The sequence below is a fragment of the Urocampus carinirostris genome, chromosome 9 (genome assembly GCF_059441175.1).
Source record: "Urocampus carinirostris isolate Australia breed hairy pipefish chromosome 9, RoL_Ucar_1.0, whole genome shotgun sequence".
Classification (NCBI taxonomy): domain Eukaryota; kingdom Metazoa; phylum Chordata; class Actinopteri; order Syngnathiformes; family Syngnathidae; genus Urocampus; species Urocampus carinirostris.
In genome coordinates, this window is record NC_142357.1 from 12,396,259 (window position 1) to 12,422,426 (window position 26,168).

The 26,168-nt window shown below is 37.9% G+C and overlaps 2 protein-coding genes across 2 annotated transcripts; one reads left to right on the forward strand and one right to left on the reverse strand.

Annotated features, from left to right (window-relative positions):
* Window positions 1-78: 78 nt before the first annotated feature.
* ncbp1 (nuclear cap binding protein subunit 1) lies at window positions 79-14,249 on the reverse strand. Its single transcript, XM_088344561.1, has 23 exons — window positions 13,876-14,249; window positions 12,818-12,906; window positions 12,503-12,603; window positions 12,259-12,415; window positions 12,083-12,190; window positions 11,887-12,008; window positions 10,880-10,949; window positions 10,583-10,798; window positions 10,409-10,506; window positions 10,270-10,333; window positions 10,070-10,180; window positions 8,873-8,937; window positions 8,743-8,805; window positions 8,578-8,652; window positions 6,946-7,049; window positions 6,754-6,876; window positions 6,544-6,646; window positions 4,983-5,076; window positions 4,812-4,915; window positions 2,954-3,071; window positions 1,580-1,723; window positions 1,393-1,506; window positions 79-372 (listed from the first exon to the last, which is right to left on the reverse strand). The coding sequence occupies exons 1-23, from the start codon at window positions 13,907-13,909 to the stop codon at window positions 259-261; spliced, it is 2,391 nt and encodes a 796-aa protein (XP_088200687.1). The 5' UTR covers window positions 13,910-14,249; the 3' UTR covers window positions 79-258.
* tstd2 (thiosulfate sulfurtransferase like domain containing 2) lies at window positions 14,051-26,168 on the forward strand. The gene is made up of 9 exons (XM_088344563.1): window positions 14,051-14,824; window positions 17,751-18,043; window positions 18,115-18,223; window positions 19,617-19,736; window positions 20,051-20,156; window positions 21,641-21,756; window positions 21,830-21,988; window positions 24,401-24,539; window positions 24,611-26,168. The coding sequence occupies exons 1-9, from the start codon at window positions 14,696-14,698 to the stop codon at window positions 24,841-24,843; spliced, it is 1,404 nt and encodes a 467-aa protein (XP_088200689.1). The 5' UTR covers window positions 14,051-14,695; the 3' UTR covers window positions 24,844-26,168.

The window sequence follows — 26,168 nt, forward strand, 5'->3', positions numbered from 1 at the left end:
GACAACTCAACATCTCTTCTTTAGTCCTGTATTGACGTCTGGTCTGGTTGAACATTCCAATAAAGTCTCCACATCAGGTTTCAAAGTAGTTTGGAGTTTTAATTCCATTTGAATTACACATAAACTAACAATTAAAAAATGTCTCACTGTGGACAAGGGTCATGGTAAAACAAAAAATGCAAAAACAGCGTCATATTTTTTCATAAATGGGCGAAAGGGTTTCTTGATGCAAGAGCCGCAACGTTCCACAGACGAGTTTTAGAGCTGAAGTGCGCAAAATTGCTGATAGACGGCGAGGATGTGGTGATCCAGTTCGGCGGTGAACAGCAGATTTTCCAATGTGCCCATGTACTGCTGGATAGTTTGGTGGTGCTGATGAAAAACAACAATGTTTATTTCAGGACAATGTTTATTTGTTTGCCACTGTATTTTTGTACAGTACCACAAAAAGTACTGCCCCCCAAGAACTTTTTGACAAATTGCCATATATCAGGCTTCAACCTTAAACATAAAAAAACTAAAATCGCCCTGTATTTGGCTCTGTCCGTTTTCCCATAAACTGCTACAATCTTCCCAGTCCATGCTGAAAGAAACAACCACCCCAGAGATGATACTTCCACTCACATGTTTGACAGTGCGGATCATGTTTTCAGGGTAATGTGCACTGTTAGTCTTACACCAAATGTTACACTATGCGTTATGGTATTCTTTCAGAAAGTGCTTTCTTCTTGTCACGCTTCCATAAAAAATTGTATTCAAAGTACAACTGATTGCCCCACCCCAGCTATGTATCCCTGCTGGTCATCGGTTGCTTTTTTTGATTAGTTGTCTCCTCTTTTGGGCTGAAAGTTTAGAGGGATGGCCAGGTCTTGTGAGGTTTGCAGTGGTTTTACGCTTTCTACAGTTTGAAATTATTGCTCGCACCGTTCTCTGGTAGATGTATAAAAGTTGCAAAATAATCTTGTATCCCATTCCTGCTTTGAACTTTTACACAACTTCTTTAGTCTTCAAATTGCTCTTTGTTGACCAGTATCTCCTTTCACAGACCTCTGAGCCCATCAAAGAGCAGGTGTATTTGAACTGAGGCTTAATGACATACGGCTGCACTCTGTCATTGTTAGTCATTCAAGTCGACATCAAAAGTCATCAGGGAACTTCTGGAGTCAGTTGACTAAGCTGAGAGAAAAGGGAGGGGGATATTTTTGAAACACCTTCTCTTCAGTTTATCCGTTGTAAATAAGATGTGTTTTAATTGTTGTTGATCTCTAGCAAATATTTTTAGTTCATAAGCTTTAGGCCTGAAATGTGGCAAGATGAGAAAAGGTTCTGGGGGGGGGGAATGGGGGGGGTAGTACTTTTGCTATGCACTGTATTTACGTGCTCATGCTTTACCATGAGGAAGATCTGCTGCAGCCTCTCCACGCAGTTTTTGTACCACGGGGTGCTAACCACCACGCTGCCCGTCTCGCAACGCACCAGATGCTCCGTCAAAAGCATGATGAAACGCTGTCAGGGTACGTGCAAAATTCCTGGTAAACATCCACTATCAAGTACTAATATGAATGAATGAGCTTCCTACCTGAAATATAACAAGGAAAAGGTTCTTCTGCTCGCTCTGGGCAGACTCTACTTTCTCCTGCAACCTCTCGATCTGCTCCTCCAGCTGAATCTCTTCGTCCTCGCTGTTCTTCTCCATGTCCTCTTCGTCTCCGCTGTCCCTGGGCTGTTGCAACACAAGCAAATATAAAATAAAGAAATTCAATGACAGAGCTGTCAAACAATATGTAGAGAACTTTGCAACTTTTTCAGTTGCCTCCTGCCCCCTTTTCTCATTCCGCCCACTAGATTGCAGAGGACAGGAAAAGGACAGAAATTTAGTAAAGGAATGTTTTAGGTCTTGTCTGTTTCAAAGTCAAAATGATGAACGGTGTCAAAATATTTGCCTTCAGAAAGGTTTTTAATGGTTACGTTTTAAGTGACCAGATCACAACCTCTGATCAGATCACTTTTATTTAAGAAAGCTGCCTCCAGTGCCAACCAGTCCATGAGGGAAAGGGGTCCTTGCCAACTTCTCCCAGTTCTGTGTGGATATCAAAGAGAACAGCTGCTTTTCGGTCCTAACGTTGGCCATACTTTTTAAATACCTCTCTTTTTTAATTACGTTTAATTTTTTCAGTCTGCATACCGTTTACGTAGAAAAAGGAAAACAAGGCCTGCCATTTTGTTTGCCTTGAGTTTTGTCTTGACACCAACCACTGATTTTGGAACCAGCGATTACATGGTACTTTTTGGGGGATTTGCTAATTTTGCTCAACCTCCTCAGGACTACTGCGAAAGACTTCTTGATTGGACAGCTAATCAGATTAAAACTTGATGTATTCTGGGGAATATTGATCTGGTTTGAATAATGAACATTTACCAAACGGTTACCCAAAAGTTTCCCTCAAGCAAGATTAAACAATTTGTGTTAAAAAATCGTTTAATGGTGATTGTGTGCAAGAGGACAGCACCAAGTTGGGAGCAGATGTGACATTAAAGGGATACTGTCATATTTGACCACTAGAAGTTCCTGTATTGTGTAGTACATACAAAAACAAGTGCTACTAAGCACAAGGAAGATTGCAAACTACAGGGACCAAACGGCACCGTTTTTCTTCTAGTTTTTTTGCTCAGTCTTTCAAAAGGTTTTAATAGCAAGACAGCTCCCTCTATGGGAACCTCAAGTCATGCAAAATAAAAAATTCGACCAAAGATTATTTTTTAAAAAGTGCAAATTTTTATGATAGTTAGTGAATTTTACTTATTCAAATTTTAAATGAAATGTTTTTTCTAACCACTAGGAGGTGCTAAATACAAAATGTCCCTTTAACACCTGGGCGACGTAGATTCTTTCCCCTACATACAGAATTACTCTCATCTCATTTTGTGGTATTTCATCGCACAGAAGACGTACCCTCTTATTCTGTTGTTTCTCTAACTTGTCCTTGGCCTCCTCCAGCTCCTTCTGGATCTTCTGGACATGTTTGTTCATCTTTCGAATGGTCGAGTGAAGAATTTCCCAAATGAAAAGTCTAGAATTAAAGTGAAAATCTAAATTGATTCAGCAGTACAATTTTAAACAAAATGTCATGAAAATTGAATGGACAAAGAAATTGAAGCTAACAAAACTAAAACACAAAAAGGCTTTCCATAAAATGCTATTCACTTATTTAATGCTACAGACATAGGAAAGGTATCAACTAATTTTGGGTCCCAACCGTTGTATATTTAACTATTTGCCATTTGGTTGGAAAACTTCTCAGCCCACAAGGGCCAAGACTTCATTCACTCAGGAAAATGGACGAGAATTTGTGTCAAACCAGAAAAGACATTCAGTTTTTTATTAATTTATTCTTTTTTATTTATTTTAATTTTATGCATTTATGTATGTATGTATTGTTTTAAATTAAGATCTTTTATATTTTTAGTCACATTTTTTACATAATATTGCTTTTTACATGCTTGACATTATTGAATTCATTGTAAATAAATAGTCAAGTCATCTTTATTTGTATAGCCCTTAATCACAAAGAGTGTCAAAGGGCTGCACAGACCACGCATTATTGCAAACCACGGACTATTATTACACCATCCCCTGATCTAAAACCAACATGAGGGCAAGGGAAAACTCAAAAACCTCAACATGAGGAAAATGGAGAAACCTTGAGAATAGACCGCTCATGAGGTCATCCCCCTACCAGGATGACCAGGCTGGAATGGATGTTGCAATAACAAATAATACACAGATATTGTCAACATAAAATATAGGTTATTCATATGCTATAGCCTAGAAGTGTGTTTTAATCTTGGATTTTAACATTTCCACTGAGGTTGCAGATCAAATCTCAGGGGGAAGAGCATTCCACAGCACTGGGGCCCGAATGGGGAACGCTCTTGAACCAGTGGATTTCTTCTTGGCTCTTGGGATCACTATAAATACTTGTTAAATACTTTATAACACGTTTCCTACAGCTTAAAGCAAGTTAAAATCAAGACGTTTAGTGACTTTTTTAATGCCTTTTGAAATAGAAATTAAAACAAAATCGACAATAAGAATAAACACAACTGAAACAAACATAATAAAATAACATGACATGAATTAAAAGGAAATTTTAAACAAATGTTTATTTTATTTTGTTATGTCACATTTTGGCTCAGTTGAGAACTTTCCATGTCAAAAACATAGCACTTTTCAAGGTTTTAGACATCAACAATAATAAATTAAAAGTGATATTTACGGTACTTCATGTATCCTTTGTTGAAACTAAATAACTACTAATTTTAAACAACTCTTTTGCTACATTCATGAAACATTTTATCATGATGCATGAAAAATGACTTTTTGATCCAGTGTAAAACCTTTTTAAAAAACAAAACACTGCAATATTTAGGACCAATTTTGTGTGTAGCATCAAAAAAAACACATGCTTGGAAAAAAAAAACCTTTGTACTTCCTGGATGTGGACGATTGATAAACATGACTAGATATGTGTTTACATTTTTAAAATGTCTAAAAAAATGGATTTGGGACTATAATACCAATTAATGCCTTATTTTCAAACTAACAAATTCAATGCCTTTTAAGACTTCATGGATCCTCTGGAAACCAGAGTCATAATTGAAATCAACAAATTCTGCATTTAGTTTTAAATGAACAACCTTTTTTCCATAATTTATTGGAGAAAGGGAAAATATTAGGTTATGCATATTCGAGGTCAGATTACTTGTAGAAAGTATCACGTGTGGAACTGGATGTGGAAGTAGGAACATACCTGGTGAACTCGTGAGCCATGTCCTGAGAGAAAAGCCAGTTGGCCACAGCAGCGCAGTCCACAATCTGCGTACGGATCATTTTGTCCACCAGCACGGCAATCATCTAAAGGTTTTACACGTTGTGAGCTGGGTATGTCACAAGTGACAACATTTATTGGGTGGCGTCGCACCTGCGGGTGGTTCTTCCAAGACTGGTAGACGACTTTGAGAATGTGCAGTTTGCCCTCGTCACTCTCAGTCAAAGTCTTCAATATCTCATGGAACCTAGAGAAGGGATAAACATGAGTGGGGAGACTGTTTTTCGCAATACACATTTTTGGAACTAACCACATACACCTCACTGAATTTTCAGCAAGTTCTTTCAAGCCAATAAAGACAGAAATTGTATTTTTATTTTTTTCTGAAAAAAGAGAAAAACAGAAAAAAAATCTTCCAAAAGATCATTTTTACAACGACCTTTGACCTAAAGTGAGTTGAGCCTTTTGAAGCTGGCTTTTCCACGGGGGTGAGTTACTTCATGACGCGGAAGCTTATTCTTCATTTTGTACACAGAACAGCCGACGGAGAACGCTGACAAAACAGGTGCTCTGCCAATCTTTTTCCAAGATGACATTTTCGCAAAAGTAGTTGTGTGTCCCTTGGCAAATGTTTACATGCCAAAACTAAAGAGCTTACTATCTAAAGTTCAGCAGTTAGAATACAAAAACATGTACTTCGTGTGTGACATTAAATCTGTACATCCCAGAAGTTGATTGGCTGTGAATTTACTACGGTTATGCTTTTACTATGGCGGATATGTAAGTGTGACTAATTGCATCAGGCAACTTTTATTTAATTTTTGTCATTTATTTTGGTGATGCTTTTGGTCAAAGGTTACACATTTTGGTTTAAGCCCTAAATGATTTTTTTGGTGCCGGTCAGCAGCGGATTAAAAATGAAACGGATTTTTAAACTTGTCATGCTTTTCTTGCTTGAATCTCTTATGTTTAATAGTAGTTCCTATCGTCAATTGGTTACAGCCCTGTGAGGGTAGGGATTTGTGTGCCTTCTTTGTAATAAAGTATCTATCTATCTATCTGAGAATTCAAGCCTTGTTTGTACGGTTAAAATATTTTGCTTCTCCCTTTAGCATCACTGCAAGTCATGGAACAAATAGTGACAGTACAAAATATACAGATTTGTGTGTCTGACTCAGGAAGTCTTTACAACACACACGAGATTCTGAATTTAATTCAGAAAAAGGCAATGTGGGTGGTAGTTCAGCCAATACTGTATCAGCTTTTTTATGATGACATGATGGAAACCAATAGAAAATTAACATTTTATATGACATTGACCAAAACCAGGCTGGCATCTTAGAGCTGTTAAAACACAGCAACGTTTGAATTTCTCACCTTTAGAGGAATGCAAAATTATAATTTGTTGTTAATGTCATATGGTGGGGAAAATGGTCTAATGAGGGTCTGAAAAACATTTTATTCGACAACGTAAATTGAAACTGTCCTTTGGTGGGAATGCCAAATCCCAGGGTCTTATGTACTGATAAAATGTAAAGGGTGATTTGTTTAATTCATTGACATTTATTGAAACATACCCGAGGGAATCCTCGAAATTCTGTATTCCTAAGTAGAGCTTACGGTTTTCAAGTACAGAGAATTGGAAGCATTTCGGTTTGAATCCAAACGGTAGCCATATCATATCATTATCTTTAAAGTTGGTAGGTCAACTTACTTGCCAAGGGCACTGAATGAGTGGCTGAAGGATTTGGCGGCCAGATGAAGAAGTGTCTGCAGAAAGACGTCCACCTTCAGAGGGTTGAAGGTTTCACCTTCGTCTGCCAGGAGAGAATCAAGCATAATCCTCAAATCTTATTTATGATCGTGTACAAGCAGTTGACATCAATCACTACTGTTTGAAGAATGTAGAGTAGCTGATGCCAACCGTCGTCGTCGTCCTGATTGGGGTTGGGCACGTCTTTTAGGATGGTGAGGATCTCCTCGTTAGATGCTCGGTTCTTGATGGCGTTGCAGACGGTGACTGAAACTGGGTAACCTGGCAACAAAGCTGGGGAAAAAAGCTCATGTGAATGAATTCAAGTGTGCTGCGTCTAAAATTTTCTCAAGTTTGGCTTACAGGCGTTTTCGGTGTTGTATTTATAAACATAAATTGGCTCAGCCGGGATGAGGGCGGCAAATGTGGGAGGGACAATTTCAATTATCCTTTGATGGTAGGACAACCTGTGAAACACACATTTGATCATAGATAAATCAAATTTTATATGTGTATACTACAAAGTAGGGCTGCACAATTTAGAAAAACAAAACAAAACCTATTTGCGATTTTTCAGACCTGTATAATTTCGATGCGATTTTTTTAAAGTAAATTTTCTGTGGTAATTTTATTTTGTCAATACTCAACCACATTGACATGCTAAACCTAGAGAAAACAGCACCATCTTCTGGCGAGCTTTGTTAGGGTTGCTTTCTGTTGACCATTTTTTACTTTTCAATTCTTTAATCGATAGAAGTACCTACCCACCTATGAAATGCACTAGATAGCACTTCAAGCTTATTACAATTTTGGTCTAGACTATTTTCAAAATCAACCATCACAAAATAACATTCCCATTATTTATTTTGACATGTCTTCATAACCACACAAAGTCAACCCCTAACATAAATAACATTTGAAAAAAGGAAATAATGAACTTAAAAAAAAAGAACATTTGCACAGTATAAAAGATAAAATGTACGCACTTAAAATAACCCACACCAAACAAAGTAAACAACAACAAAAATAAATTGTGCATACTATGAAAAGGTAAACAGTGCACACTAAAAATATTCCACATACTTAAGGCTGTAAACATGACAATTTACCATGTGCTACTGCAGCATGTTTGTCAGTGCAAGAAATATATTCAAGTATCAATTCAAACCCACCATTCCTGCTAACTTTTTAACACTACTGCGATAACTATTTATTACTCTTATTATAACATTTTACTCATTAAGCTTCATAAATAAAAAGTGTTACCTCTAATAAATAATGCAGTTTTGGGGTTGGACATTATTAAACATTTTTATTTAGAGTCAGAGCATCGGTTATTTTTTTGTGTCTTTGGGAACTTTTTTCATTCGACGTGAAGGGCGCAAATGCCACTTTGATGGAGGTTTGTTTACCTCACAGTCCACTTGTAGATGCACCTTCTTTGTCTTTTACTTGTAATCCTTTTTGACATGCCATGTATTGTAATTTGTGATGATTTTCAAGGTGCTGGTACAAATGACTTGTGTTTCCCCTGGACCTAACGACAACGTGAAAGTCAATTCTGCAATGCGCGTTTTGCTTCGTCAAAACCAATATAGGTCCAAACAAGCGTCATTTCCTTCTCGTTTGTTGACTCTGGGACCATGTTTACGGATTCCGCCATGACGACTCAATGAGCTCACACGGTGGGTGTGGCATAGTGTGGTGCTTGCAAACTTTGAAACGCGTTTATTGGCTTGTGCTATTATTAAAACTTGCCTCAGTTTGCTAGGCGCTTCAAAACTAAAAAAGTAACAATTGCGGTTGGCCCAAACACCATCACCTACTACAAAACCTTGAAAAAAAAAACGCAGTGCTTTGCGGTTTCACAACCGCACTGCGTCACATAGCGATGTCGATTCGATTTTGGTTAATCGTGCAGCCCTACTGCAAAGCAAAGTGGGCGAGTGGATAACTGCCGGAGACTATGTTATTACGGGAAAAATAGTTCCATACCTCATACACTTTTCCAGAACCTCTTTGACGAATTTGGGTTTGGGTTTCTCAGGATCCAGTGTCAAACAGTCAGCCCTTTATATATAAATATATAAAAAAGTACAAGGATTGTCTGAAGACTGTTGACATGCAATATCCACAATTTAATTTTGGAGCATCACTAACCAGTCATCCCAGCTCCACCGGAACTGGAAGTTACTCAAATGGTGGGAGAACCAATTGATGAGCCTGTAACCAGAAATCTAATCAGCATTATGAATACAAAAATAAGTGTGTAGCTTTGGGAGGCCAATACCTGTCGATGCAAGTTGTGTTCATAGTGTCCAACCTCATGTAGAGCATTTCTGTGGCTTGGGCCAACTAAGGCACTCAGTTAAGGAAATCCATTGAGTATTTCAAGTTTTCATCCTTTGCACCACTAATTTTTAGAATATTTTTGTTAAATTCGTTTTGGCTTGTTGGCTCCAATACTAACTCTGTGTGACTTCAAACCAGACGTGAAAGCTTCCTTTTCCAGCCATAAACTTTGACACAACCTTGAACAAGTGGTTCTTGGACAAGGATTAAACAAATGAATGGATTAGCAGAAAAACTAACACATGTAAAGGATGGACAGACCAATGTATAAATGCATTGAATGAACATAATTGTTTAACTCTGAACCAATACCAATACAGGCTTCAATATTTTCCAATAATGATATCAGATCTAAAAATATCAGCAGAAATTACACATGTTTTTTTCTTGTTTCTGTGTTTTTTTCCCTGAAAAACGGGGCACATCACAATTTAAAATTTGGTTAACATCAGAATTCTGGTTAACATTATGACTTCATATATGTTAACTTAAAGGGGGGAAAAGTTATTTGCAACTTTTCTTAAAAAAACAGTACAGTATTCAATTTTATATGGTAATAAATTTGACTATGATTTCATCAGAACGGGTAATTGTAGACTGCATGTATTTGTATAAAAAACATAATACAAATCAAATCCATGATTCGAAATTTATTAACGTATTCTCCAAAGAAAGAAACCAGAATGAGTTGCAACTTTCTTTCTTTGACAACATATGTTGTTTGATTGTCAATTTCAGTATAATGTATTATTTTTGTCATGACTCATAAGGCTACTTTTCATTCAGGTGCTGTTTTGATCACGTGGGTTGTGGAAGACATCCACATGCTGCTGGATAGACAACCAGGAGCTGAGAAATCTGATACTGATACTGGGCTGATAGCGTAAGGATATCGGATATCAATATCAGATTGGGACACCACTAATTCAGGACTGATGGACAGATCGTTATTTATGGGGTGCAAAATCATGACAAGATATAACCAAATCTGAGCACAAAAACAGATCAAAGTCACTGTGAGCTTATTTAGATATAGTGCAAAATCGGACCACTTAGTTTTGTAAGCGAGTTGTTAAAGATCATTAGATGGAAATTAAAAAGAATTCAAATCTGTCTGAAATACAGTTAAGGATACAACTTGAGGTAACGAGCCTGGCTGCAATTTGCAGAGTTCGATCAGCAGTGACGTGTACATGACATCAATGTGAGGCGGCGAGGGCAATTGAAAAAGTTCCCCAAAAATGACCTAAAAAAATAAAAAATAAAAAAGAATTTAGCCGAGGAGGGTTTTTTTTATTTATCATTTTGAGTATCTTGGCAAAGAAATAAGCATACCTCTACAATGTGATAGTTTAGTGGGATCTTATTTTTGCCCGGATAGCTCAGCAACTGGGCGGCGCTTCAATACCAGCAAAACAGTATTAACAATCATGTATCAAGTGTGTGGATAAAAGAGTTATGCATTGGTGTTTACCAAGTTCTCCGCTCTCTCCAATGAGTCTTCATGATGCAGTGAAGGTTCTCTTCAATGACAAACCTCTCCACAGAATGACTGCCGGGCATGACTGGACCCTAATTGTAACCATTCAAGTGTATACAGATGGTTCATCCAGCATATTTTCTGCAGTTCCGTGCGGAAACGGCTTACCTCGGGCGCATCGGTGTAGTCAAACATGCGGAAGATGACACGAGGTATTGGGTACTGGGCATTGGGCATATGTCCCGGTGGAGTAAAAGGGGGTAAGTTGTGTTGCAGAGCCTCGCAAAGCACACTGTCGAAAGCTATGTACGGACGTAGAATGTGACGCTCTTGCCAGCGGTCCTTTTTTAACTTCTGGATTTGTGCCCAAAGGCAATCCAGGTACTAGCAGGATAGAAATTGCATTTAGTATGAAAACTGTTTATTTTTCTGGGAGGGAGGGAAAGAATCTCAATTATAGTTTACCTCCTCTTGAGGATGGGGCTTGTCTGCAGTCCACACTTGAAGCATTGGGAGATGAGTCTTCACTCGCCTCCTGAAATGAACAATAAAGTGCACAGTTGGCCAGTTAATATTGTTTAAAAGGGAAGGTAAACCGATGAGTACTGAAGAACATACAGACAAGTTCAAAATAAAAACAATAATTTTATATAAACAGCCACCCAAAGGTATTGCTATTTTAAGTAATCTTACAATAATACTGCTGAACATTTTTCAGTTAGAAAAAAGGTTTAATCTTGGTGAATGAGTAAAAGTCACAAAAACTTGTTAGAAAGAGAAATTATGATCTTACGTTTAATATGAAACTTCATATCACCTCAAATATTGATTATTCATTTTTTCTTTCTTTATTTTAAAAAGATGATGTGATTCATTTTACTTACAATAGTTTGTTATAATAAGCTGATTAATGTAAAGTGTTTGGACTGTCATCCTTTTTTCTTCTTTTGTCTATTAAATTATTTATCAAAGTTGTTTATTTTGATGAACAGGGGGGTGTAAATCAATGCACAGAAAAGTGATTCTACCCAAAACTTTCCAAGCTTGGACAAACACTGTGGTTTGTTGGGCATTTAGTAAGGAAAAACAATCTGTTCCCAAACAAAATGATACTATGATACTGTATGTGGGATTTGTTTCCCAAAGAAGACCAGAGTAGTTTCTTAAGAATGAAATATTGGGAAAAAGTTGAGGCAATCTTAAAATAATGTGTATTTTCAGGAGAGATTAGTGTTTTTTTTTTTTTAAATTAATTTTGCCAAAAGACAGCAGTTCCCACTTGCGTTTTATATTTTTAAAAAAGGGTTATTTGAGAACAAAATCTAGAAAATAACAGTTTACATTGAGACTATGAATACTCTTTTAGGCATGAATTCCTATTTTCCAAAAAGATAAAGTAGTACCTTTGTTAAAATCACACTTACAGAAAGAGTCTATTACAGGTGTCTAAATTAGTTTAATTCAAGTCTTACTTGAGGTACCCCTCTATCTGGCTGAGAAGTCGGTCCATTTCCACATCTTTCTTCTCGTAAAGCTCCTTGCCTACCCACGGCAGGCAGGACAGCACCACGTACACAAACCAATCAGACCGAACCTTTTCACAAACGGAGATATGTTCATTACCCATATCAACTCCCAACATAAGCTGAAATATATGTTATAGAATACCTGTGGTACATCTTCCTCTTGCATAACGCTGATAAAGTTCTCAAACATGGCCACCATGGATGGAGCAGCGATCACGTGACAGTTCACCAAGTCGGACAAGAAGCGCACCTAAACAAGGCACATTGATAAGAAAAAAACGGCACGGATATTCTCGCGTGTCACGTGGCGCTTTTCACCAAGTAAACGGCCTCATTATATAGGTTGTTCTTCAGAGTCTCCTTCAGTTGCCGGATCATGGCCTCCACAAACTCGCCACCAAAATTGTAGTTCCTAGCATTGAGGAGGCCGACTAGCGTGGTATAGACAGTCAGCTTTTCTGGAAGAAGGCGAGCCCTGCAGATGCAAGACAGCTGATGATAGTATCTAAAGTAATTATTAACTTGCTGTAAGTGTGTGCATATGTGAGTCAATTGAACTTACACTGAACATAAAATGCGAAGGATTTTGTTCTTGTAATTTGGAAGGTCAGCTTCCAAAACGCCAGCAAGACCCTCCAGGTTGCTTTCCAACGATGACTTGCTCTGACAAATCACATTTATCACAAAGATTTAGTGTTTACCACTTAGTCCACTAAACCTTATTTAAGTTGTACTCAACACTTTTCTCTTATCGCAGTTAGTTTTTGAAATGCAACTTCTGTGCACAACAAAAAAAAAATCAATAGCACAAGTCTGTGTTGGAGGCTACTGTATATGACCTTAGTTAGTATTAGGAACCTTAGCCCCAAATAGTTACCTTTTCTCCCACATTGCAAATCAAAGACTCTAGGCTGTCTTCTATCTCAGTGGGCTCGGAGGTTCTTCTCCTCTTGTGATCCTGGCCTCCTGGTAGTTTCACATAGGAAAAGCAACATTAAAAAACAAAACAAAAAAACATTGTACCGATCTTCTGGTTTAGGTTGGCAGGTTTTGAAAACAACTATCTACATGACTGTCACAGAAAATTGTAATTCTGTGATGAAGTTGTTAATACTTTGTACTGCAATTAAACAAAAATGCACAAATTCAACAGAAAACATAAACTGGATTAAATATCAATCAATCAGTTGCAATATTACTATTTTGATGTTTAGATATTGCTGACAAGTTGAATAGCCTACTTGTTTACTTTTTCTTGATATTCTAATATTTTAAGATAGGATATTTGAGTGTATGCCATAATAAGTAATATTGTAGCAATAAAAGACTTTTAATATTTCAGTTGAGTGAAAATGAATCTCGATTGTATAGCATTTGTGTTTAAAATACATTGCAGAAGATAAGGACATTTTTCGCAATATTCAGATTTTTAGAGACAGCCCGGTATACTGAATTGAAGAATGGACGTAACGACATGCTACCATATAATGACTTGAAGAGAAAATCAGTGCATTACTTCATTTGTTTCACTGCCATGTGCATAATACCCTTACTGGAAAAATCAACCGTAGTGATGATTTATTTGCAATCGGAGTATCAGCAAACTCCTGTTAGCAGGTCCTTATGCAATATAAGAACAAATATTATTTTTACTGGTGCTTATGCGATTATATGGACCAATAACCGGTTTCGTTTTCGGCTTGCAACTGACTCAAGGGCTAAAAACATTGATCGCAAACACAAGTGGGCCAGCATTCTGGCGACGTGTGTAGAGCTGTGGCCTAGAACAAGACGTAAAAGGACCTTTTTATTATTATTCTATTGTCATAAAAATGGAATAGGCACACATGGTTAGCGGGAAGAAGAGTTACAATAAATCCAAGTGGCTACTTGCTAATAGCTTCTAATCATTTACCCCGAACGAGTCAAACTTACCGTCGTAGGAGTCGCTATGTCGTCTCCTAGACATGATTTAATCCGTTGTTATAATTATTGAATGTGGTGAAATTCAAATTTGTTGTAGAGTTCAACTTGAAAATGCGCCGTTTACGAGGAAGCGCAGCGATAATAGCCTAGCTTAATTTAATTTTGCCAGCCCATTCAAATGATACACACTTCCGGTATCGAGAACGTGGAACGGCTTTTTTGTCTGCCTCGTTGCCCACAGAAACCCGAATTTAGTGGCAGGGACTTGTAAAAGAATACTCAGTTTGTGTTCGGCATCAAAAAAAATTAAAATATGTTTGTGACATTTTTAATGTTCGTAAAATAGCGCTTAAGAAGAAAATACAAATCGCGCGTAGAAGGCTTATTTCAGTGATACACGAGTGTAACTTTCACAGTGCAACTGCTTATTCTTTCCGATCTAGGCCATATGTTGTCAGTAAGCTACGAAAAATATAAAAAATGTAAATACTTTTGTAACCATTGACTATTTGAGTTTATTTATTCACTACTTAATTTTAATTTTCAAGTTATGATTCATCTTATTTAATAAAAAAACATCACGTGTAGCTTTAGTTAGTCAATATAGTACGGAATATACTTAATATATTTTAAAATCATTGGTCTTTTTAAATTATGTGTACATTATTGTAGATAAAATGTAAATTAAAAAAAATAATTCGACTCATCAAGTGAGACTACTGTACAGGGATTGCAGTGCAACCATCCATTCACTCCGCCCCTTCCTCGATGCAGTTTCCCTCGAGCGAAAACAAATGACAGTACAATATCTGCTTTAAAAAAAATAAACATGAATTTGGTTTGTTCAGAGTTTCTGGACTGCGAGCTAGGTAACTCGTGTTCTCCGATAAACGGAATAAAAGAGGAAAAACAGCTGTCTGCGTCTCTCAGAAGGTTCTACAGTCTTAACAAGAGGAAGGTAAGAAGAGAAACTCACAGAAAATCCAGCTAAGACTGGTCATTTGTAAATCAAATTATTCTGTCTTGATCATTCACAACGAATGTTATTTTCACTTAGCACCAGTACTGTTGAATTAACACCTTAGATTACAGAAGGGTTTTTAAGGGACAGTGTGTATTCAGGGTTGGGTAGGGTTACTTTAACTGGATTACTTTCAATTACTTTTGGATTACTCCAATACTAAATTTGCTAATGAAAGACAAAATAAACTAAATATGAATACAATTACTAAATTTTGTGCAGGCTTGGGGAGTAACAGAATACATGGAACGGCAAAAAATGATGTTAGCAAGCTGTTTGGATTTATTTTCATTTTGTTTCTGTCGCATTTTATGTTAGTTTTGCTGGAGATCAAAGCCAGGAGAGGAGGCTTACCACGTGTTGTGAGTCATAATTTTATTCATGTTTAGTTTCCTTTGTCTGCCATTAGCATATTTGGTATTGGAGTAATCCAAAAGTAATTGAAAGTAATCCAGTTAAAGTAACCCTACCCATCCCTGTGTGTATTATACTGCGCCCATTAGTCGTCGAAACAACAACCTGCATTCATTGAAAAACAACAAAAATACTTTGGTTTGAAAAAACAAATTACAAAAGAATTACAACCATATATGCACACACTCATAGGTTGGGAGATCTGGATTTACTTTACCCAACATGAGCCTGTACCTGCCAGCCTCAGCCAATTCCTCCCCTTATTAAAGATTGCCATTCTCCTTATTAAAAATAAACTATACAAACACAACACAGTATCAGTTTACTCACAGCAAGACACACTATTTAGAGTAAACACAAATGTAATGCAAACAAGTTCATTTAATTTACCAAATAAATAACACCAACAATTATTTCAGCATTTGTCTTAGTTCTTTCCACACTGATACTAAGGCAATCCGGATTAGAGACAAAATGTGCAAGACTAGATCAGTTTAACAAAAAACGGTATGAAATGTTCAAAACACGTACAAAATTCAGGGAGAACGTATAAGTTGACGGGATTGTGAGGCTCACCTAAAGGGAGCTGACATAATTGTGCTACGGGTGTCCAAAACCTGGCGAAAGTCTGGGCAAAAAGAGACATTGTGCGTTTTGATGACTTTGAGTTTCCTTTTCATTTTTAGCACCTATTTTCATTTGCACTACACAATACAGAGACATCTAGTGGTCAAAGGATACACACTGTACAAGGGAAGATTCCGCAAGTGTTTGATTTTCTATTTTCAGTGTAACACACACCACCTGACTCTGAAACTGAAATATCCTTTTAAACGCGGGCTTTACTCAGTTCCCAACATATTCATCTATCAAATAAGGAATGTATCACTTTAATTCCCTTGGCAATTTAATTCCCTGTAATCAATTAACCCATTGCCACTAGCCATCAACACCAATTTGTATTTTTCAACTACTGTATTTTCGGCACTATAAGGCACACCGTGTTATAAGGCGCACCTTCAACGAATGATATATTTTTAAACTTTTTCCATACATAAGGCGCACCCCATTATAAAGCGCTATAAGTGCATGCTGTTATAAGATCAGGTAATTGTGCAATTTTGTAATTGTAATCCTGTGCAGTCCTTCGAGACATTTTTGTGATTAAGGGCGTCATAAATAAATGTGACTTAACTTGACCTGGCTACAGTAGAGGATGTAGTTACGTTATGCAACCGTTAGATGGTGCCGCGCTAAAGGGAATGTCAACAAAACAGTCAGATAGGTCAGTCAAACTTTATTAATAGATAACAAGCAAGCTTTCCACAACTCCATTCACTCCCAAAATGAATAAACAGCCGTTTTATTATTTTCTCTGAGGTAAAGCATTTTCGTGACACATCTTAACATAACATTTTACTTTTCCTCCATTTAGTCAACATGCAAAAAAACGTCTGATACTGTTATGGTAAATTAAACGTTAGCGCAATCGCAATATAGTGACACTCGTAATGTGCAAAAACAACAAGTGCAAAACAATAACAGTAAAGCAATAACATAATAACTGTAAAATGTAAAACGTAATGGGTTTTACATAATTCACCCATGGAACCATTGTTCAGTTAGCGAGTTCCTAGGGGGTCTCTTAATTCTGCCGGCTCGAGCCACTCTCGTGTTTTTTTTTTTTTTGTAAGTTTCGATTGCAAGTTTAAATGTCATTAAAGGAGCTTTCGTTGGCACCTTTGTTTGACACTCCGCCTATGACTCCCGTCTCTGCCCGCTACAACGTAAACACACACCAAGTAGGACCACCTCTGAATTCTTTAATGTTAAGTTCCCGTGCCAGCCCTGTTGCCTTCCTTCGAATAGTTATTGTACTGACACTTCTACTTGCTGCTCTTTGTTCAACAACCCACTGTTGAAGTGTGTCCTCTAACTGTGGACATCTCGCTTTATTGCCACGGAAACTTTTTTTAGTCTTCCTTACTTGGCCATCGATTCATTAATGTTGAATTCTCTCACTGCTGCTCTATTCCCGTGTTCTACTGCGTGACTGATCGCCTTGAGTTTAAACTCTGCGTTGTAAGCGTGTCTCTTAATAGGAGCCATTTCAGGGTCTTTATACAAACGCACAAATAAAAGAGAATCGTTGTTTGATATTTCCCAGTATGCACAGCGCACTTCTTCTTCTACGCAAAAAATGGAGTCGGTGGCTGCTTACCGTAAGTTGGGAGACCTTGTAATTTAATATTGATCCATATATAAAGCGCACCGGATTATAAGGCGCATAGTCAGCTTTTTTAAAAAAAATCAGATTTTGTGTGCGCCTTATAATGCGGAAAATACGGAAACTGGAATGTTCCACCTTACTCAGGATACATTTCACAGACCTAAGTATACATTTTAATCATCAAACAGTGTTTGATGTTTGTTATGTTTCCCTTTTCAGTCGTTTTCAGTATTCGTGGCATCCAAACAGGAAGCAAATCCCGAGGGAAGAGGAAGTCTAACGTGGCGATGCTGTGGCAGCAGCTTCGCTGAGCATGCTGCCATTCACAAGCACGTTGCCAGGACGCATGCTGGGGAAATCCAACAACTGGCACGAGCCCAATATGAGCACATGCTAAGGCAACAACAAGACAAGGAAGAAAATGTTGCCAAATTTTATAATAAAAGTTTAGCGGTGGATGTCTCAATGTGGATACCAGATGTTAGTCACATCCCTGAGGAGAATTTTGAGAAGTACCCTCATTTTCAGTTTAGATGAAAATGTCACTCAGTGTGATTGCTAATTGCTATTTTTTATAATACAGAGGCCCTGGAGAGGTTCTGCTTTACTATCACTACTGCTGCTTGGAGGAGCCAGGGGTCATTTCTGCTTGGCAGCAAGAATTATGCCAGCGTCTATGTTTAACTGGCAAGGTATGAAGCCCTATTCAATTTATATTAATGATATATTCAAGTGTAAATACACTGCCCCTAAAAAATTTGGGGTCTTTTAGAAATTTCCCCATTTTTAAAGGATAGACCTGTTTTTTAATGAAGATAACATGAAACTAATCAGAACCACATACATTGTTAACATGGTAATTCACTGTTTTTGTATTGCAATATTTATATAGCTCTATAGAAGCCCTTATCCAGCAACCGGCAATCCAGTGTTCTAATAGTACATTTTGCTTGCTGTTTGCATTAGAGGCTGATTGATGATTCAAAAAAACCTTGTGCAATGATGTTAGCACAGCTTAAAACAATTGTGTTGGTTAGAGAAGCTATAGAACTGACGTCTCTTTTAGCTATGTTGTTGGGTATATAGCATCATAATGGTGGGTGTGATTAAACTTTCAGAATGGCCAGGAAAATAGAACTTTCGTGTAAATCTGGACATTCTATTCTTGTTCTAAAAATGAAGGCTATTTCATGTGAGAAATTGCCAAGAAACTAATCAAATCAAATTTATTTGTAAAGTACTTTTCTGGCAAAAAAAGCCACTCAAAGTGCTGTATAAAAATAGCATACAACATCCCCGTGGAGAAGCATATACAGATTAAAAATTAATAGACTTAAAAATAAACCTTGGGGAACCCCACATGTAATTTCATGGGTTCTAGAGGAACGTGCATCCATACCTACAAAGAAATGTCGGTCTGTGAGATAGGCAAAAAAAATAGTTAAAAACAGTACCAGCGATGCCCACCAGGTTTTTAAATATGTTTACTAAAATGTGGTGATCTACAAGGTCAAAGGCAGCACTGAGATCCAGTAGCACCAGAACTGTGTTTGTTAAAATTAATAAACAAAAGACCTCCCAAAATGGTCTGTAATACTTCTTTCAATTAATTGCACTAACAGAGTAAAAAGAGAGGTAGTCTGGCTGCATAACCAAGCAATAGGATAAGTACATTAGAGTCTATAGATAGAGAAATAGACATGTTACAGGTCCTCACCCAGCAGCTTGCTTTAATAGTCCCCAAAAAACACTAGTGTCAACATCTACAGTGAAGAGGAGACTCCGAGTTGCTAGCCTTAAAGGCAGAGTAGCAAATAAAAATCCATATCTGAGACTCAGCTACAAGTGAAAGGAAATCAACATGGGCAAAAGAACACAGACATTGACAACACATTTGATAAATGAAAATGTGACTTTTTCATGGAAAACACCAAATTGTCTGGGTAACCCCAAACTTTTGAACGGTTGTTTATAATGGAAGTCTTTTTTTCCTTATTTAACTATACTGTACTAAATTTGTAACAAAACTAGTACTAGATAAATGAAATTTCCTTTCATTTTAATTTACCAAGTATTATCTTTCAGGTGAGGGTAGCCAGAGAGGGCATTAATGGAACAGTGGGCGGCGCCCGCATCGCCACTGAGCTTTACATGAAAGCAATGTGTTCACATCCTCTCTTTCACATGGTCAAAGAAGATTTTAAGGTAAGGTATTTATCTACCTTCCAAAAAAATCAAAAACAATCAAGCAAACATGGTTTATTGTGTCAATGTTTTAAATAGTTATTTACTTGTGACAATTTCCAAGGTCGGTAAAGGGGCTATCTTTGCTTTTTACGAAGGTACTGTAGTAGGAACTGCCACCCATGGCCAGACCGTGTATGGTTTAATATATCTTTTTCCTTATTATGGTTGCCTTGATATATGAATTTACTGCATTCCTAACCTTTTTATCTACTCCTATCATTTATTCACTGCTGATTGTGCGTGTGTCCCTGTGCGTGCATGTGTGTAATCAGAGAAGCAGTGGTGGTCCTGAGTGTTTTACAGATCTGAAGGTAGGGGTTTTTAAGGAAATTGTCCCCATGGGATTAGACCCCGATGTCCTCTCCTACCAACTGGCAGGTACTATTAATATATCTTGGTAACCTGAGACGTTTTGATTGTATAATGTTGGCCTGTCTTACATTTGAACTCATAAGCACCAATTCCAATCAAGGTGGGATGATTTTTAAATCGCATGTAAACAGACTTCAATAATTTGCAAGTTTCGTGCAATTTTGTTCAAACGGAACAGGAATTTTGTTGTTTTGTTTTTGTACATATAATATATGTTGCCTGAAATATTTTAAAGATGAAAGCTGAGACTACTACTACTAGGAGTCACCCAATAACACACACTGTTCCTTTAAGTGTAATTTCCCTCAACTTTAAGGTATTTTGTCGGTTTCTATATTCAAATTGATTTTAAAAATTCGTGCTAAAAGCCATTTTTATCCAATATGGCAGATAATAGATAGGGTTGCTCATTTTACTGATTATTGTCTTCTAAAATTATGAAAATGATACTCTAAACAAAACCCTTTGACAGTAAACATGTTTGCTTATTTTAAGTATGTTTCTTATTTTATTTGAAAAGCAAGTGCAAAATGCAGTCAAATCAAATTTGAAAATCCCGCTTCAGTTTGGCAAAATGTGGTCCACAGTAAATCTAATAATGTGTCGTTTGTTAGGATAAATTTCTACTTACATTTGAATCATAATGTGTTTGTGATGGAAAAACTCCGTCACTGCAAGACATACTACAGCATATGCGTAGTGCCTTGAAAGGGACTTTGTATATTTATTGTGGAAAAAAAGGTCTACTGATGTAAATTTATATAGCGCTTTTCAAGTCAATGATGACCTCCCAAAGCGCTTTACAATTTGCTTCACACTTTTCCCTTTTACACACTAACTAACCGACAGCAGCGTCAGCCATACAAGGGAACTACCTGCTATCGGGGGCATCAGGGATTCACTGTCTTGCCCAAGGACACTTTGACATATAACTCGGAGGAACCGGGAAGCAAACTTGCGATCTCTTGATCCTAAGACGAGCGCTCTACCTCCTGAGCTAATACCGTCCCAACTGGTTTAAGTGATAAGCAAAAACACATGAACTATCATATACACGTGTATTTTTTTTGATACTCATAGGTCGAGAATTTTGTATTTATTTTACATTACATGAGGCTCACCTCGAGGGAACTGAGATGATTGTCGACTAGCTTGCTTCTAAGCGTAATTCCAAAAACCTTGATAAAGGCTTGGCAAAAAGATGAGAAAATAGTGCAACTTGGCCACTTGGAGTCTCCGTATTTTGTAATCTTCCTTGTGGTCTGTAACACTCGATTTTGGTGTGCGACACACTACAGCGACAAATAGCGGTCAAATATTACAAAGTGTCCTTTTTTGAATGAAGTAACGCATGTCATAAGAGATTTGCGGTCCTGACCAGACCTTAAACAGCAAATAGTCTTACCGTCTTGAAATATAAATCAATAATATTAAACTGATATTCCAACTTGTGGAAAGCTTTTATGTCCTGAACTTGTGCTGCCACGCAGGAATTCACCTGGAGCCTGAAGAGTTTCACAAAGAGGTGAAAGACTTGTTGGCTAATGAGGGTTTGCACGAGGACACCATCCTGCTGGACTGCCGCAACTTTTACGAGAGTAAAATTGTATGCGGCAACCTCAATTTACCCTTTCTGCCATTTGTATGTCTTTTTTTTGAAAACACTCTTCCCGGAACAGGGTCAGTTCTCGCACTGTCTGGCCCCAGACATCCGCAAGTTCAGCTATTTCCCAGACTACGTGGACCAGAACCTGGAGCTCTTCCGAGACAAGAAGGTGCTCATGTATTGCACAGGGGGCATCCGATGTGAGCGAGGATCTGCTTACCTCCGATCTAAAGTGAGTTGATCTTATTTACAATTATGGAATATCATGAGTATGAGGTAAATCCAAGCAGGTTAGTTGGGCTTATCTATGATTTTTATTTATTTTTCCCCCTTAAAGTGAAAGATCATTTTAACTGGGTCATATGTTTATTGTCTCATCTCATCTCATCAGCCGTACCGCTTATCCTCATTAGGGTCGCGGGGGGGCTGGAGCCCATCCCAGCCATCTCCGGGCAGTGGGCAGGGGACACCCTGAATTGGTTGCCAGCCAATTGCAGGGATGTTTATTGTAGTTTGCTTTATTTATTTAGTTTATTAATAATTTCCAATATTAGAATATATATACCTATCCCATAGGTTAACAGTTGAGTGCTTGTTTTTAGTGGAGTAATAAAAATGGGTTCTGACACACTGTTGAAGTTATGCCTTGTTTCTTGTTAAAGTGACATTGTGTATTATTTAGCGCTTCCTAATGGTTAAAAAAACTTAATACATTTGAAAAAATATGTACACACATATACAGGGAGTGCAGAATTATTAGGCAAATGAGTATTTTGACCACATCATCCTCTTTATGCATGTTGTCTTACTCCAAGCTGTATAGGCTCGAAAGCCTACTACCAATTAAGCATATCAGGTGATGTGCATCTCTGTAATGAGAAGGGGTGTGGTCTAATGACATCAACACCCTATATCAGGTGTGCATAATTATTAGGCAACTTCCTTTCCTTTGGCAAAATGGGTCAGAAGAGGGACTTGACAGGCTCTGAAAAGTCAAAAATAGTGAGATATCTTGCAGAGGGATGCAGCACTCTTAAAATTGCCAAGCTTCTGAAGCGTGATCATCGAACAATCAAGTGTTACATTCAAAATAGTCAACAGGGTCGCAAGAAGCGTGTAGAAAAACCAAGGCGCAAAATAACTGCCCGTGAACTGAGAAAAGTCAAGCGTACAGCTGCCAAGATGCCACTTGCCACCAGTTTTGCCATATTTCAGAGCTGCAACATCACTGGAGTGCCCAAAAGCACAAGGTGTGCAATACTCAGAGACATGGCCAAGGTAAGAAAGGCTGAAAAACGACCACCACTGAACAAGACACACAAGCTGAAACGTCACGACTGGGCCAAGAAAAATCTCAAGACGGATTTTTTAAGGTTTTATGGACTGATGAAATGAGAGTGAGTCTTGATGGGCCAGATGGATGGGCCCGTGGCTGGATCGGTAAAGGGCAGAGAGCTCCAGTCCGCCTCAGACGCCAGCAAGGTGGAGGTGGGGTACTGGTATGGGCTGGTATCATCAAAGATGAGCTTGTGGGGCCTTTTCGGGTTGAGGATGGACTCAAGCTCAACTCCCAGTCCTACTGCCAGTTTCTGGAAGACACCTTCTTCAAGCAGTGGTACAGGAAGAAGTCCGCATCCTTCAAGAAAAACATGATTTTCATGCAGGACAACGCTCCATCACACGCATCCAAGTACTCCACAGCGTGGCTGGCAAGAAAGGGTCTAAAAGAAGAAAAACTAATGACATGGCCTCCTTGTTCACCTGATCTGAACCCCATAGAGAACCTGTGGTCCCTCATCAAATGTGAGATTTACAAGGAGGGAAAACAGTACACCTCTCTGAACAGTGTCTGGGAGGCTGTGGTTGCTGCTGCACGCAATGTTGAGCGTGAACAGATCAAAGCACTGACAGAATCCATGGATGGCAGGCTTTTGAGTGTCCTTGCAAAGAAAGGTGGCTATATTGGTCACTGATTTGTTTTTGTTTTGTTTTTGAATGTCAGAAATGTATATTTGTGAATGTTGAGCTGTTATATTGGTTTCCCTGATGAAAATAAATAATTGAAATGGGTATACATTTGTTTTTTGTTAAGTTGCCTAATAATTATGCACAGTAATAGTCACCTGCACACACAGATATCCTCCTAAAATAGCTAAAACTAAAAAAACCCACTCCAACTTCCAAAATATTTAGCTTTGATATTAATGAGACTTTTGGGTTCATTAAGAACATGGTTGTTGTTCAATAATAAAATTAATCCTCAAAAATACAACTTGCCTAATAATTCTGCACTCCCTGTATATATATATATATATATATATATATATATATATATATACACATAAACTATCATATGAATGTGCATAATTTTCATAAATACCTGTACGGTAAGAAATTAGTATTTCTTTTACATAACATGAGGTTTTAGAGCACAAGTTAGCCCCCTAAAATCACTCTTCTTCCCCCTTGTCCCCCTTCCCTGCTTCCTAATGTGTTGTGAGTCCCGAACAGTCCTGATGAAAGTAAGATAAAAGCAGATGGGCGCTGCCCCAATAAAGGCTTTTTGAACTCAGTTACTTTTAACTTTTTAAGGACACATCAATACACACAACATGTTTAACAAACTGTATTTCTGTTTATTTAGAATGTATGCAAAGAAGTTTACCAGCTGAAAGGTGGAATCCACAAATACTTGGAACGTTTCCCAGACGGCTTCTACCGTGGGAAGCTCTTTGTTTTTGACGAGCGCTACGCTATCTCCTTCAATGATGACGTCATCGCCGGTGAGCGGCGCCATGTTTCCCTCACCCGGCCCGACGTGTTTTGGTACTGCTCAACCCATATCTGTCTTTAGTTTGCAGGTATTGCGGACACCCTTGGGATTGCTACCAGTTGTGCACGACACACTTTTGCTGCCAGCTTGTGCTCTCCTGTCCCTCTTGCCGCTCTAAAGGACAAACCACCTGTTGTCCCGGTTGCCTCACCGGTGACACGCAGCGCAAAGAGGGGTGCGATTGCACCGACGGACGTCCCAGGATCCCTCAAGACGTCACTCGTAATGACGAGCAAGTTCACAAGGAACTCTAGGTAGAAAATAGCCCATCTGTTGTGCAATTTAAGGGAATTTTGAAAGTTTTTTTTGCTGAAGTGAGTCATAACGGCCGAGGACTTTCAGATCCAAACAACTAAGATGTGGTTTGTAGTTTCTGTGGAAAACACAAGGAAAAATGGCAAAACAATAACCCTCGTAAAACCCCTCAGGTTAAACCACAGCACAGACTGCGAACCATTTATGATGGGAAGGAGTTGCTGACACAAGAAGTGAGCACAGTGTGGTTCCTCTGATGCTGTGCTTGTTTTTCCAAAAAAACAAGGTTGTTAAATAAAGAACAAAACAAACGAAAAAAGAGGAAATTGTTGCTTTAGTTCAGAAGGAAATGTGTACAGTAAGATGAAAACGATCTCACTGGGCCCAAAAAGTGTTGATTACTGAGAACAAGACATCTATACGTGTTTATGCTGATTACAGTTTTCAGTTCCTGTGAAAGGGACTGTGTGTATTATTTAGCGACTCCTATTGGTTAAAAAAACTATTCATCCCCAAAAAATGATATTTCTAAAAATTCATTAACTATCATATAAACGTGCTTGTTTTAAATAGTCGTAGGTTGAGACATTTGTATTTTACCTAATGTGATCTTCACCTTCAGCAGGGGTCGGCAACAGGCAGTTCTATAGTCGCATGTTGCTCTTTGGCTTCCCTAGTTGCTCCCTGGTGCCTTTTCCAAAATATTTATTAATGGAAAATGTTTTGGGTTATTTTGGTCAAAAACATGACGCAAACATTTTTCACATTTTCCATACTCTAAGGTCAGTATGTATTGTTTTTTTTTTTGCAGTTTAAAACCTTTTTCTTTTTAATTTTTTTTAATTTTGGTCCAATATGGCTCTTTCAACATTTTGGATTGCCAATCCCTGAAATAGCTTGCACGATTGTCCGCTTTCTCGCTGCTACAGGAACCCCCAAAAACCTTGCGAAAGGCTAGGCAAAAATATTTAAAAATAAATCTTGCTGTTTAGTAACTCGGAGTCTCTGTAGTATGGATTCTTCCTTGTGCGTTTTAGCACTCATTTTTGATTGCACACACAATACGGCAACATTTACGGGTCAAATAATACACACTGTGCCTTTAAGTTATCTGAATTTTTTTTGTGCAACATCCCAACATTTACTGTTTGGAGTACTTTAATGTACAGAGTATGACAACTATTCTATCCACAGGTGAAACTCTAGAAAGCTACAAGCCTGTGTTATGTGTTGTACGAATTGAAATGGCATGTGGCCTCATTGGTTTTCACAAAGATTTTAGAAAATAAATTACATTGGGGTATTTTTACAATAAATTACTCAA

What these genes read in the sequence shown, in the direction of transcription:
- tstd2 (XM_088344563.1), top strand. Translation starts at nt 14,696, where the DNA reads ATGAATTTGGTTTGTTCAGAGTTTCTGGACTGCGAGCTAGGTAACTCG. An exon ending in ACAGTCTTAACAAGAGGAAG is followed by an intron (nt 14,825 to 17,750) that starts GTAAGAAGAGAA and finishes TTCCCTTTTCAG; the next exon opens with TCGTTTTCAGTATTCGTGGC. An exon ending in CTGCTTACCTCCGATCTAAA is followed by an intron (nt 21,989 to 24,400) that starts GTGAGTTGATCT and finishes CTGTTTATTTAG; the next exon opens with AATGTATGCAAAGAAGTTTA.
- ncbp1 (XM_088344561.1), bottom strand. Translation starts at nt 13,909, where the DNA reads ATGTCTAGGAGACGACATAGCGACTCCTACGACG. An exon ending in CAGATAGAGGGGTACCTCAA is followed by an intron (nt 10,950 to 11,886) that starts GTAAGACTTGAA and finishes TGTTCATTTCAG; the next exon opens with GAGGCGAGTGAAGACTCATC. An exon ending in AGAAACAACAGAATAAGAGG is followed by an intron (nt 1,724 to 2,953) that starts GTACGTCTTCTG and finishes GTGTTGCAACAG; the next exon opens with CCCAGGGACAGCGGAGACGA.